Source organism: Oncorhynchus kisutch, linkage group LG3 (genome assembly GCF_002021735.2).
Source record: "Oncorhynchus kisutch isolate 150728-3 linkage group LG3, Okis_V2, whole genome shotgun sequence".
NCBI classification, from domain to species: domain Eukaryota; kingdom Metazoa; phylum Chordata; class Actinopteri; order Salmoniformes; family Salmonidae; genus Oncorhynchus; species Oncorhynchus kisutch.
In genome coordinates this window covers 37,717,404-37,730,644 of record NC_034176.2, presented here as the reverse complement: position 1 = coordinate 37,730,644, position 13,241 = coordinate 37,717,404, and the positions used below count along the sequence as shown (strand labels likewise).

General features: G+C 41.9%; 1 protein-coding gene across 6 annotated transcripts in view; it reads right to left on the bottom strand.

Annotated features, from left to right (window-relative positions):
* ppp3cca (protein phosphatase 3, catalytic subunit, gamma isozyme, a) overlaps positions 1–13,241 on the bottom strand; it is a 72,626-nt gene that overhangs the window by 21,711 nt on the left and 37,674 nt on the right. For all 6 annotated transcript variants that reach the window (XM_020474435.2, XM_031805545.1, XM_020474447.2 and 3 more), the window contains exon 4: positions 4,417–4,528. In XM_020474435.2, coding sequence (XP_020330024.1) covers positions 4,417–4,528 — 112 coding nt within the window. The remainder of the gene's footprint in view (positions 1–4,416; positions 4,529–13,241) is intronic.

Genomic DNA, 13,241 nt, shown 5'->3' with positions numbered 1-13,241 from the left:
AAGCTTCACTACATGCCAGGTTTTTTCTGCATAAGTGTATATATAATATATAATATAATATATATATAATATATAATATATATATATATATATATATATATAATATATAATATATATATAATATATAATATATATATATATATATATATTTTTTTTTTTGCATAAGTGTATATATAATATATAATATAATATATATATAATATATAATATATATATATATTTTTTTTTTTTGAATACATTTTCGGGATTGGAAAACAATTTCAGTGTAAACTTTGACAAAAATCATATATAATGTACGTAGAAAAGATAATGGACCTAGATACAGTGTACAAAACATTAGGAAGATCTTCCTAATATTATGATTTTTTTTGCCTTAAGAACAGCCTCAATTCGTCGAGCATGGACTTTAAGGTGTCGAAAGCGTTCCACAGGGATGCTGGCCCCGCCTCCAATGCTTTCCACAAATGTGTCAAGTTGGCTGGATGTCCTTTGGCTGGTGGACCATTCTTGACACACAAACTCAAACCAGTGAGCCTGAATTCAGGAGTATTGATTTTGTTATAATGTTTAAGCATTGAATTTCAGAAAAAAATTGCTTTAAAACTGCAACAATTTCTCTCAGCTCCATGGCAAAATGTGTAAAATTGCTAAAAGTTTGCTTTAAAACACAGAAATGCTCTCCACAGCCAAGATGGGGGGCCTCAATAATTGGGGCTGACCATTGCCCCCACTCACCACCTAAGCCACATTTTGATCCAGAAAAACCATGCATGCCAAAATAACTGCTAGGGAATCATCTCAATTAGCTATAGCCTGGGTTTTCAGAGGGTGCTGTTGTTTTTGTAACCTATATGTTGGTAACCTATATGTTTTCAACCACTAACTCCACAGTTACTAGCTACTCCTCAGGGGATGCGTGTTCTCCTAGGTGATCCACACCATGTTTAAAACTTCAAAAGACAAGATAACCCATCCACCTGACAGGTGTGGCATATCAATAAACTGAATAAACAACATGATCATTGCACCTTGTGCTAAGGACAATAAAAGGCCACTCCAAAATGTGCAGTTTTGTCACACAGCACAATGCCACAGATTGGCATGCTGACTGCAGGAATTTCCACAAGAGCGGTTGCCAGAGAATTGAATGTTCATTTCTTTACCAAAAGTCGCCTCCAACGTCATTTTAGAGAATTTGGTCCAACCTGCCTCACAACCGCAGACCACGTGTAACCACGCCAGCCCAGGACCTTCACATCCGGCTTTCTTCACCTGCGGGATCGTCTGAGACCAGTCACCCGGACAGCCGATGAAACTGAGGAGTATTTCTGTCTGTAATAAAGCCCTTTTGTGGAGAAAAATGTATTCTGATTGGCTGTGCCGGGCTCCCACCCATGGCAACACCCCTGCCCAGTCGTGTGAAATCCATAGTTAGGACCTAATGCATTTATTTAAATTGATTGATTGATTTCCTCATGTGAACTGTAACTCAGTAAAATCATAGAAATTGTTGCGTTTATATTTTTATTCCGTATAGATGAGAAGGCTGGGCAAAAAACTGCTGAGCGCAAAATCCCCCAGGCTGATTGTGCGAGCACAGCAAGAATACAAGACCATGGACAAAGACGTAAAATGAGTGCTTGAAGGGATAAGAGAGCCTTTGTCCAGGAATTGGCCTGTAAGGCAGAACAAGCTGCAGCAAGAGGAGAACTAAGCACTGTATATAAGATCACAATACATCTCTGTGGCCAAGCTAGCAACCACACAATGCCAGTCAAAGACCAGGTAAAATGTTAACAACCAAAGAGGAACAAACTGCAAGATGGAGAGGTCCTCAACTGGCCAAAGCCTAATGATCCAGCAGACCCACCACCCCCGGATGAGATTGATGGTATAGACACCGATCCACCAGTTGAAGCAGAGGTCCAAGCAGCCATCAAGGCTATGAAGAGTGGCAAAGCACCAGGGATTCTCTCAGCAGGCTGAGCTACTTAAAGCTGATGACAACACAGCTACCAAGGTGCTGACTGATCTCTTCAGCAAGATCTGGGAGCCACAAGACTGGAGAAAAGGCCTTATCGTCAAACTGCCAAAGATCGGAAACCTCAGCGAATGTGACAACTGGCGAGTTAAAACACTTCTTTCCACCCACAGCAAAATCTTTGGTGGACATTTCTGCAGTCAGCATGCCAATTGCATTCTCCCTCAAAACTTGAGACATCTGTGGCATTGTGCTGTGTGATCAAACTGCACATTTTAGAGTGGCCTATTGTCCCCCGCACAAGGTGCACCTGTGAAATGATCATGCTGTTTAATCAGCTTCTTGATATGCCACAACTGTCAGGTGGATAGATTATCTTGGCAAAGGAGAAATGCTCACTAACAGGGATGTAAACAATGTTGTGCGCAACATTTGAGAGAAGCTTTTTGTGTGTATCTAAAATGTATTTTATTTCAGCTCATGAAACGAACACTACAGGTTGTGTTTATATTTTTGTTCAGCATAAAATGCTTAGTGCTGGACAAGGGCCATTCTCATTGAGAGCTCAAGGAAAGCAAGATAATCTGTGAGTCCCTGGGGTGAGAGAGAGTAGCTAGCATTCAAACGATTTCAAGGGTAGGGAAGGGAGAGAGCACGGCACTGCACCACCGCAGTCCCTTCATTTGGCCTTCAGGGTTTGAAGTCAGTTAGTATGGAACTCATGATTCCTGATATGGTTAAAATGTTCAGAGGCCTTTCTAGCAACACAGAAGTTAATTTATCAGTCTTGCACAAACCCAAAGGCTGAAGAACCAACCAAAACAACAACAGTCAAACAGCAAGTCTCTTTGAAATACTAGGGCTAGACAATAGCCAAGCTAATTTAATCTACAGCTGAAGATGTAACCGATCAAGTGAAAAAGTCATGTATCTCCCCAAGGTGCATAAAGGACCCAGAGATAAACTGTCAGTTACATGAACTCCTGGCTACGTAAGAAGGACATCCGGAGAGGAGAAATAATAAGGTCCTGACAGATGGGGGTGGACCAGGGTGGATCAGTGCTGCAGTTACAAGACCAGGCTTTAGTAACAACAGACAGACAAGGACTGACTGGGCTCAACGGTTAGGCGCAGCCTGTGTCCCAAATGGCACCTGTAGGGCTCGGGTCAGAAGCAGTGCACTACATAAGGAATAGGGTGCCATTTAGAACGCGCACAGTGTCTTAGACATGTCGCTTCTCAAAATGCCTGAGAAACATACAGGCACACCCACTCTCTCCGGGGGTGTTCGAGGTCATAGTTTTTCAGATGATTCGATCTCACAACACCTGGAGAAACATCCCAGAAACCACATTAACATGATCTAGAAATCTTCAGCTGTGCAGCGTGACTGCTAAACGACGACCTGGAACGCCACCTAAATCTAAAGCAGGAGGGGAGCAGTCTATTTTTACAGTATGTTGACTTTCATCCTGAAGAAAAGAGCAACACTTATCAGTGGAGCCATCTGCTGCTTAAGGCTAACTGCCTCTGTCAGCCCAGGGCTTGTCAATTAGTTTAAATGCATGCTAATGAATGCATTCATTATAAACTAATTAGACTGAAGCATCTTTCTTTCCAATAGGTTCTTCCCATTCAAATGCTGTTTGCCAATGTTGTTGCTGCCTCTCCTGTCCTGTCCGCCAACGCAAGGTTTGTTTCTTTGATGCGGTTTGCATACTAATGCCTAACACCTGTGCCGCCACTTGAATGCACAGCGATAAGTGTTCACTCACACATACCCATACTCGTGCACAAACACACACCTTGTGGGTGTGTCAGCTCTCTTTCATTGTGTGTAACAGTCTGAATAACGTCATCTGCATGGCTGGCTGCTCTCCATGCCTCAGCAGCTCGCCGTCTGGCTGCACCGTGAAGAGGAGACGTGGTCTCTATGCACGATGGATAAAGACACCTGAACAATGAGATGTTCCTATTGGGAACTGTGGCAGACAGGCTTCCCGATCCTGATGTGTCAGAGTAGAGGGAGGCTGTTCAATCAAGGAGACAGCCACCAGGCACAGGCAGGGAGGGGTCTGTCTGTTTCTTTGTGCCTGTGTGCGTGCGTGTGTCTGTCTGTCTCCGTGAATGACTCAGTCTCTCTGTCAGAATGTCTGTTTATCTCTTGGTTTGACTCTTTGTCTGTCACTGACCGGTTGCTAAGCTCACCAGCCAAAAATACTGCGCTATAGTAAGAGCATCAATAAGCCACAGAGCTAGGGGGAAGAATGTCCCCTTCAAGTATGTACTTCATGTCTGTTTGCAGAGTAGGGCCAAGTCTGCTTCTCGAGGTTGCAGAGGGCCTTTGATCTCTAAGTAGGACCCTATGGTGTTGCATCACATTAGGCTTGCCCTCATTGGTGTGACATATCATGCTGCAGTGACAGTATACTTACATTCCTGTTTGAAGGTGAAGTACTCTGTGAGGTGCCGGCACTCGTGGTTCCCTCGCAGGAGGAAGAGTGTGGTCGGGTGATTGATCTTGAGTGACCAGAGGTACAGCACACACTGTGAGAGGAGAGAGCGAGTGAGGGACACAAGGCAACCAGGGCATGAAAGTCAAGCACACAACCCCAACGTAGATCCTGAATGCCCAACATGAATTATAAATCACAAATCTCTATACAAAATAAAGATTTACATTCTGTTGAGGCTGAGAAGGTCAAAAAACACAAAATGATAGAAGAACCACAGGACCAGGCCCCTCAGATTGTAAGGACGAGGAGAATTGTCAACTGCAACAGGTAGTTTAAAACGGATACGCTCCAGCCAAAAGGTTTGTCTACACCTCTTCAACCAACCAGATGGCCTGTGTCTACAGTACAGTGCAAAAATAAAAACAATAAAACAGCGCATTAAAACTGGGGTCGTATCCACAAAGTGCCTAAGAGTAGAAATCGGTTGTAAGTGCTGAGAATAAAGACTTTACACCTATCCTTATGGGTAAAAATAAAAGCTATACATTAAGCCTCTTTAGGTCATAAGAGTCCCATCTAGGCGACAGATACTGTATTTAGGACACCTCGTGAGCAGTGTGCCACACGCAATTGCTTTGGAGTTGTTAAAGGGCCAATTTTTATCTCAATATAGAATAATTAGTGCCTTAGTGTTATTTTTTTAAATGATTAAAATGGTTCAAAATAGCTTCTTAGCAAAGAGCAATTTCTTAAGCAAGAATTTTGCTACAAGCGGGAAGAGGACTCCTGCGGGTTCTCATTTGGTTGTTATCAGTTGTGTACAGGCAACTGTCTCGTGAGCGCTGAGCAGCAGCCAAAACGAGCAGTTGCTAGGCTACTCACACGCAGAGCGCCTGTAGTGGAAACAAAGACTTCAGGCAATATCTTTCGGTTTTGACTATAAGAAGTGACTTTTCGTAGCAGGTTAGGAGAATTAACGTGGTAGGTTGGGATAATTAGGTTAAGGTTAGGAAAATGTTAGGGTTAGCTAAAACTGTCTCCAACGCGACTCGAAAGTATCTAGCTACAACCAGGCTGCGTATAAAAGTTTGCATGGGTCGGAAGTGATTTTTATCGAGATGGGACAGACAAGTATGCGAAAACATTTGACAGGACAAGATGGACAATCATTCATTTTTCACTCCTGTGTCAACCTCAGAGTGGTCTGAGTGATGGGCCTAATTGGACAAGCCAAATGAGAGGGATATGTAACCAGGAAACTCTGATATTGGCAGAGGTTTGAAACTCTTTGTTATTGGTATATTAACTTATACCGCCTGGTGATGTCACCAGACAGGCCAAAACCCCATCCCACCAAAACAGGCTGAAACTTCAGTTATTTTCAAACAGCTCTTACACTAAAATGGCATTATCATCATTTTTACAGTTTCACTGAATTATTCCAACCTCAGTGTGGAAATGTAGAGTACACCAAACATTAGGAACACCTTCCTAATATTGAGTCGCGCACATTTTGCCCTCAGAAGAGCCCTTAATTCATCAAGGCAAGGACTCTACAAGGTGTCGAAAGCATTCCACAGGGATGCTGGTCCATGTTGACTCCAATGCTTCCCACGGTTGTGTCAAGTTGGCTGGATGTCCTTTGGGTGGTGAACCATTCTTGATACACACATGAAAAACAGTTGAGTGTGAGAAAACATGCAGCCTTGCAGATCTTGACACAAACAGGTGCACCTGGCACCTACTACCATACCCCGTTCAAAGGCACTTCAATATTTTGTCTTGCCCATTCACCCTCTCAATGGCACACAATCCATGTCTCAATTCTTACAAGGCTTAAAAATCCTTAATTAACCTGTCTTCTCCCCTTCATCTACAGTGATTGAAGTCTATTCTAACAAGAGACATCAATAAGGGATCATAGCTTTCACCTGGACTCACCTGGTCAGCCTGTCTCATTCTTAATGTTATGTATACTCAATGTATATAAAACTAAAAGGTAAATCACATTTTTGACTGCACTGGGCCTTTAAAATAATGTTTTGATATCTATATTAGATCAAGCCATAAATAATCTACATGCAACAGTATCTCTTGCACTTTAACAACGATTTCACGAGGCCTATTTCACATTATATGCAATGTTGTATGCAACATTATCAGCTAGTGACTTGATGTTAATGTGTTGATATAACAGTCAAAGTCAAAATTCTGCTTTTAACAACCATCAGAATAGGTTAAACAAAAAGTTATTCCAACATACTGTATTTGTCAATTATTAAGAGTAGGCAAAGTGATTATGTCAGGTGAAAATTATATCAAATGTTTAAAGGGCCAGTGCTGTCGTAAACATGATTTTCATGTGTTTTAAATAGATTTCCACACTATGAGGTTGGACTAGTACTGTGAAATTCTGAAAATTATGATAATGCCCTTTTAGTGTTAAGAGCTGTTTATTTGAAAAGACCGCCTGAAACAGCAGCCTGTTTTGGTGGGATGGAGTTTTGGCCTGCTAGTGACATCACCCGGCGGTAAAATGAGTTAATAGACCGATATAAAAGAGTTCCAAATCGCTCTGACAATAACAGCTAGTTTCCCATTCCCCACCCTGACCACTACCAGACAGTCCTAACAACATTTTTGCTTGAGAAATTAGTCTTCGCTAAGAAGCTATTTTTGTTTATTTTTTACCATTTCAATTGAAAACAAATCACAGTAAGGTACTTAATTGTTACCCAAAAATGATTTGATAGAGATAAAAACAACTGCATTGGACCTTTAACCATTGCAAAATTTGATGCAGTCACATTTACTGTGGTTGTCTGAAGCGTGCTAGAGTTACCAGCTGACGATGCCTCATCACAATTCGTTATTCCCCATTGCGCTACCCACAAGCATTTCGCTACACTCGCATTCACATCTGCTAACCATGTGTATGTGACAAATAAAATTTGATTTGATTTGATTTGAAACAATGCCAATGAGCATCATCACAATCTTTCCTTTGCCTCAAACTACAGTGACTACCAGCTGAGATACACTTTTATGAGTTGATTTTAGTCCTGGCTCAGAGTTGGCCTGGGCAGTGTCTTAACATCGTCCTAAAATCTACTCAAAGGACCTTTTTAGCGCTGATTTGTGGCTACGGGCCCAGGTCTCCTCTGAAAAGCAACAGACTAGTCATTCTCTCCCCATTTAGGGCTTTCAATGAGAGAGGATAAAAAAACACCAGATTCAATCAAATTTAATTCATCCTCAGACACTCTTTGATGCAGTACCCAAATAGAGTTCGGGCCGCATTTAATGTGTGACGACAATATGAAAAGCGGGCTACATTTACAATCCAAATGAGATTGCTTCCCCTTCCACTTTCCAGCCTCAGACGACAGACAAACAAGGTAGCAGCACTCATTAGTCTCCACTTGGCATGCCACTCTCAGTCTCCCTCCATCTCAGCCCCCTCACTCTTCATCCTCTACTTTAAAATACAGCCAGGCAGGAACACAACCAGAGCCCTACATTAAGTCCCTAGAACAGGATGCCAAGGCAACCAAGGCCAGCAGGTGTCCATTCAAATAATACACAATAGAGAAGTGGGCATTGCGCTACCCATCATTCTTTGGCATGTCAAACATCAGTTAACTATGACTAGGGGACTGGTTGACCATGGGGAGAGGTTCTAGCCAGTGAGGGAGCCAGGGTGAGGAGAGGGGCAGTTTAGAGTCAGTGAAAGGACCTCTAGTCTGAGTGAGGGGCTTTGAGTGGAGTGCCTCAGGCTGAAGGGCGATTTAATGAGTCTCCCCCCCCCCCCTCTCTCCCTCCCTTCCTGCCTGCGTACGTTGAGCGGGGGAGGCAGACAAAGGCAGCAGAACAGCACGTTGTGTGTCAGACAAGTGGCTGCTACCTCCCTCACCTCGAAACACACACACTTCACTTCAGACAGCAGTGTGCTGCCTGGTGGTGGCTGGAGGCTGGGAGGAGTCTATAGGTTATAGCACTTTCCTGCATCAAAGAGGAGAAAGGAATGAGGAGGCGGTGATGCAAAGGAGGGCCAACAGGAGAATCAAAATGGATGGCTCACACATACTCAATTTAGACCGAGCAAATGTCTGGCCTGAAATGGTAAAGCTACCTACCTTCTACGAAAGGATAAGGTCAATCTTTCCATTCTTGGCCTTCATATGGAACTAGAACACAGGTTTCTGAGCCCATTTCCACTAAATCAAAATCAATCTGGGTGTACAGATACAAGTACCTGCCAAAATAAAGAACATACCACCAAGTGCCTTAACAGGGCATTGGGGCACCACGAGCTAGAACAGCTTCAATGCACCTTGGCATAGATTCTACAAGTGTCTTGAACTCCGTGCGACACCATTCTTCCATGAGAAATTCCATCATTTGGTGTTTGGTTGATGGAAAATGATGTCTCAGGCGCCGCTCCAGAATCGCCTGTGTGTTTAATTGGGTTGAGATCTGGTGACAGACGGCCATGGCATACGGTTTCCATCGTTTTCACACTCATCAAACCATTCAGTGACCATTCATGCCCTGTGGATGGGGGCATTGTCATCCTATGGGGGCATAGCCTGGTAGCCAAAATAATGACTAAGCATGATGGGATGTTAACTGCTTAATTAACTTAGGAACCACACCTGTATGGAAGGACCTGCTTCCAATATACTTTGTATCCTTTATTTAGCCCAAGTATCTCAAGTATCCATTATTCTGGCAATTACGTGTAGAGCTCACCATGTGTCTCCCTATTCCATATGTAGTGCACTACTTTTGACCAGAGCCCTATGAGCCCTGGTCAAAAGTAGTGCACTACATAGGGGAAAAGGGTGCCATTTGGGACGTATCCACCCATAAATCCAGTGAGTTATGATGTGGTCCACCTCTGGCCCATGTCCAATGGTAGATCTCATTACTGGCCTAGTCAACACACTGGTTTAATTTACGCAGCACATCAAAGAGAGCTTCTCGTTGCCAGTCCTTCTAAGAGGGCAAGGCACTGGCAGTACCCTCCTCCTTACCCCTAGACTAAAGCACAGTCGGTCATCATATTAGCAGATACTTGATGTGTAACAGAAAGCACATGGAGTCATTTCATTCTTGTCATTTTAACCAGGATAGTCAACTAAGTAACACTTGCCACTGTTAGGGCCCTAGAAAATCTGTGTTGCAGAGAATGTGGACAGAATCAAGACATTAAAACTGAATTTTAATTAACACATTTTCCCAAGTTTATCATAAGACATGAACAAAATACATCATATTTTACTTCAACTTTGTGAAGAGGCAACAGCACAGGAATGCCCTAGTTTGTTTGTCTACTACTTTGTGTAGCCTATAGTGATGATGCTATTTTAATGACAATCGTCTTCTGGTAAAAGGTTCCCAAAAACATGCTCAATTAAATGATAACTACAAAGTAGTCTATGCCTACCTGGCAGAATGATATCATGATTATTTGCATCAATCCAGTGGCCATGTGTTTTGCAAACTCTGCAATCACAAGCGTTACAGAAACACTGCTAACCAAACAGTCTCTGGCTGGTGCGCAGTTGCATTAAAAGGTTAACAACACCTCAAATAAAAAAATGTCTGATTTTTCACAGACCTCAAAAGTAGTCTCCTGATGTGGTTTAAGCATTGTTGTGGACTTGAACATCCACTTTTGTTGTTTTTCTATTAAAGTGTGATTTTGGAAATTTGGAAAAAACTGAACGTAGTCGGCAAAATAAAATAGATTTTAATAGGGCCTCACACTGTTTTCCTGGGAGTAAAGTGAAAATCAAGTGAACACCAAACAACGCAGGCTTGACTACAAAATAAGCGTTTCAAAAACTTTTTGGTGAGTGAAATGAGCCTTGATTTTTTACAGGCACATAACTCCATTGTGCTTCCAGAGGAGTCATTGATGGACATTAGCCTACCTATTTCCTGTGAGTCCTGTCTGGTTATGAGGGGAAGAGAACATTTAATCTAGAATAGCTGATCAATGGCCCAGGAGTCATCCGTCATTCCCTATGCTCTTTCACCGACACCTTTTCATCTGTGACATTTCACCTATCGCCTCCCATCAAAAGCCCCCCAGAACCACAGACAAAGCAGGTCGATGCTTAGCCCAGTTAGCCGTCCAGGCCCTATGGCCCTGTTGACTCTTCCATTCAACCCCCCTCAGCCCTATACCCACATCGACTCTTCCATTCAACAACCACAGGTCATAACTCAGCCAGCCCAGTTCTGCACCCTGAGGACTAGTCAAACTCTGCAGAAGTTTGTATTCGATACCAGGTTTAGTGTCACAATACTCGATACCATTACAATACTCAAAACCAAAAAAAGCAGGCTTATTAGACAAAGTTACAGAATGGTGCTTGAGCCAGACAGATCTTTTGAGTTGAATATCATTACATTTGAAATTTAGAATCAATATGACTGTTATTTACCAATCTAACTACATAATGGTAATCACTTATTTGAATAGTACATCTCTAATGATAAACTCAGTAAATCAAGCTGTAGGCCAGCCTAGGCCTATTCACAATACAGGTGTGAGTACATGTAGTGAGTTATTGACCTCGTTTTGGCTGATTTCATGGGCTATAGATGAAACACAATCTGTTTCCTTTCCATTTGGGACTTATTTATTGTACTGATCGACAATATTTGCATAGAAGAAGCAATCTTATTTTATGAAAGTGTCTCATTCACACATGCAGTCAGTTCGAGGCTCGCACAAAGATCATCTTGAAAAGGTAGAGACGCGAGGCGGGGGAGACTAAGTGAATGAATAAAGTTTTTGGTGACAATCATCTTAAAAAAAATCGGCAATATTTTGCTGATACTAGGGTAGTGAATTGATGTTAGCTTCAGCTGTATGCCAGCAAGGAAAGTTAGCCTACAAAGCTGGATGGTACCTGTATCTTCTTGCATTAAGTGTTCTAGCCTGTAATGGATATGCTTGTGTGAACAGTAATTCCGTAATAAAAAAAAATAAAAAAAATAAACACAGCGTTACATTATGCTGCAGTTAACACACTTGAATAAGTGTTGAATGTGAATCAGCCCAGACTCCCAGGGAGTGTAGTGGTTCATCAGGACAGGCTAGAGCTAGCAACGACTAAGAGGAGCAGGCACGGTGCACTCGCTAGGATTGAATACTTTCCCGGTATTTTACAAATGTTCCATCCCGACAATAAATCACTTTTCTCCCGGGTAACCCTCTATTCCTGCCAAAACCCGAAGTGTCATTCTAAAGCATATAAATAGGCCTGTCTGGATTTGATTAGAGCTTTGATAGAAAATGCATGCCTGATGTTAACTGAGCCTGATGAGCCATACAATAAATACATTTCATGAGCCCTATTTTAAAATACATTTAACATCTTTATTTTTTACTATTTTCTGCATAGTAGAATAAAAGTGAAGACATCAAAACCATGAAATAACACATATGGAATTATGTAGTAACCAAAAAAAAAAGTGTTAAACAATTCAAAATATATATTATATTTGGGATTCTTCAAATAGCCACCCTCTGCCTTGATGACAGCTTGGCATTCTCTCAACCAGCTTCATGAGGTAGTAACCTGTAATGCATTTCAATTCGAAAGGTGTGCTTTCTTCAATTTTTATTTGTGTAATTTATTTTCTTCTTAATGCATTTGAGCCAATCAGTTGTGTTGTGACAAGGTGGGGGGGGGGGGGGGGGTATATAGAAGGTAGAACTATTTGGTAAAATACCAAGTCCATATTATGGCAAGAACAGCTCAAATAAGCAAAGAGAAACAACAGTCCATCATTACTTTAAGATACGAAGGTCAGTCAATACGGAACACTTGAAGAACTTTGAACGTTTCTTCAAGTGCAGTCGCAATAATCATCAAGTGCTATGATGAAACTGGCTGTGTAAGGGCTATTTTACCAAGATGGAGAATGATGGAGTGCTGCATCAGATGACCTGGCCTCCACAATCCCCCAGCCTCAACCAAGTGGAGATGATTCGGGATGAGTCAGACCGCAAAGTGAAGGAAAAGCAGTGCTCAGCACTGGTGGGAACTCCTTCAAGACTGTTGGAAAAGCATTCCAGATGAAGCTGGTTGAGAGAATGCCAAGCATGTGCAAAGCTGTCAAGGCAAAGGGTGGCTATTTGAAGAATCTCAAATATAAAATATATTTGTTTGTTTAACACTTTTTCGGTTAGTACATGATTCCATGAGTGTTATTTCATAGTTCATGTCTTCACTATTATTCGACAATGTAGAAAATTGTAAAAAAATAAAAAAATAAACCCTTGAATAAGTAGGTATTTAAAACTTTTAAGCAGTAGTGTATGATGTAGGCTATTTCACATTACACACAACAGAAAAACATAAATGTCCATAGATGTAGCTAGATATACAGTCGTGGCCAAAAGTTTTGGGAATGACACAAATATTAATTTTCACAAAGTCTGCTGTCTCAGTTTGTATGATGGCAATTTGCAGATACTCCAGAATGTTATGAAAAGTGATCAGATGAATTGCAATTAATTACAAAGTCCCTCTGCCATGCAAATCAACTGAATCCCCCAAAAACATTTCCATTGCATTTCAGCCCTGCCACAAAAAGGACCAGCTGACATCATGTCAGTGATTCTCTCATTAACACAGGTGTGAGTGTTGATGAGGACAAGGCTGGAGATCACTCTGTCGTGCTGAATGAGTTCGAATAACAGACTGGAAGCTTCAAAAGGAGGGTGGTGCTGGGAATCATTGTTCTTCCTCTGTCAACCACGGTTACCTGCAAGGAAACAC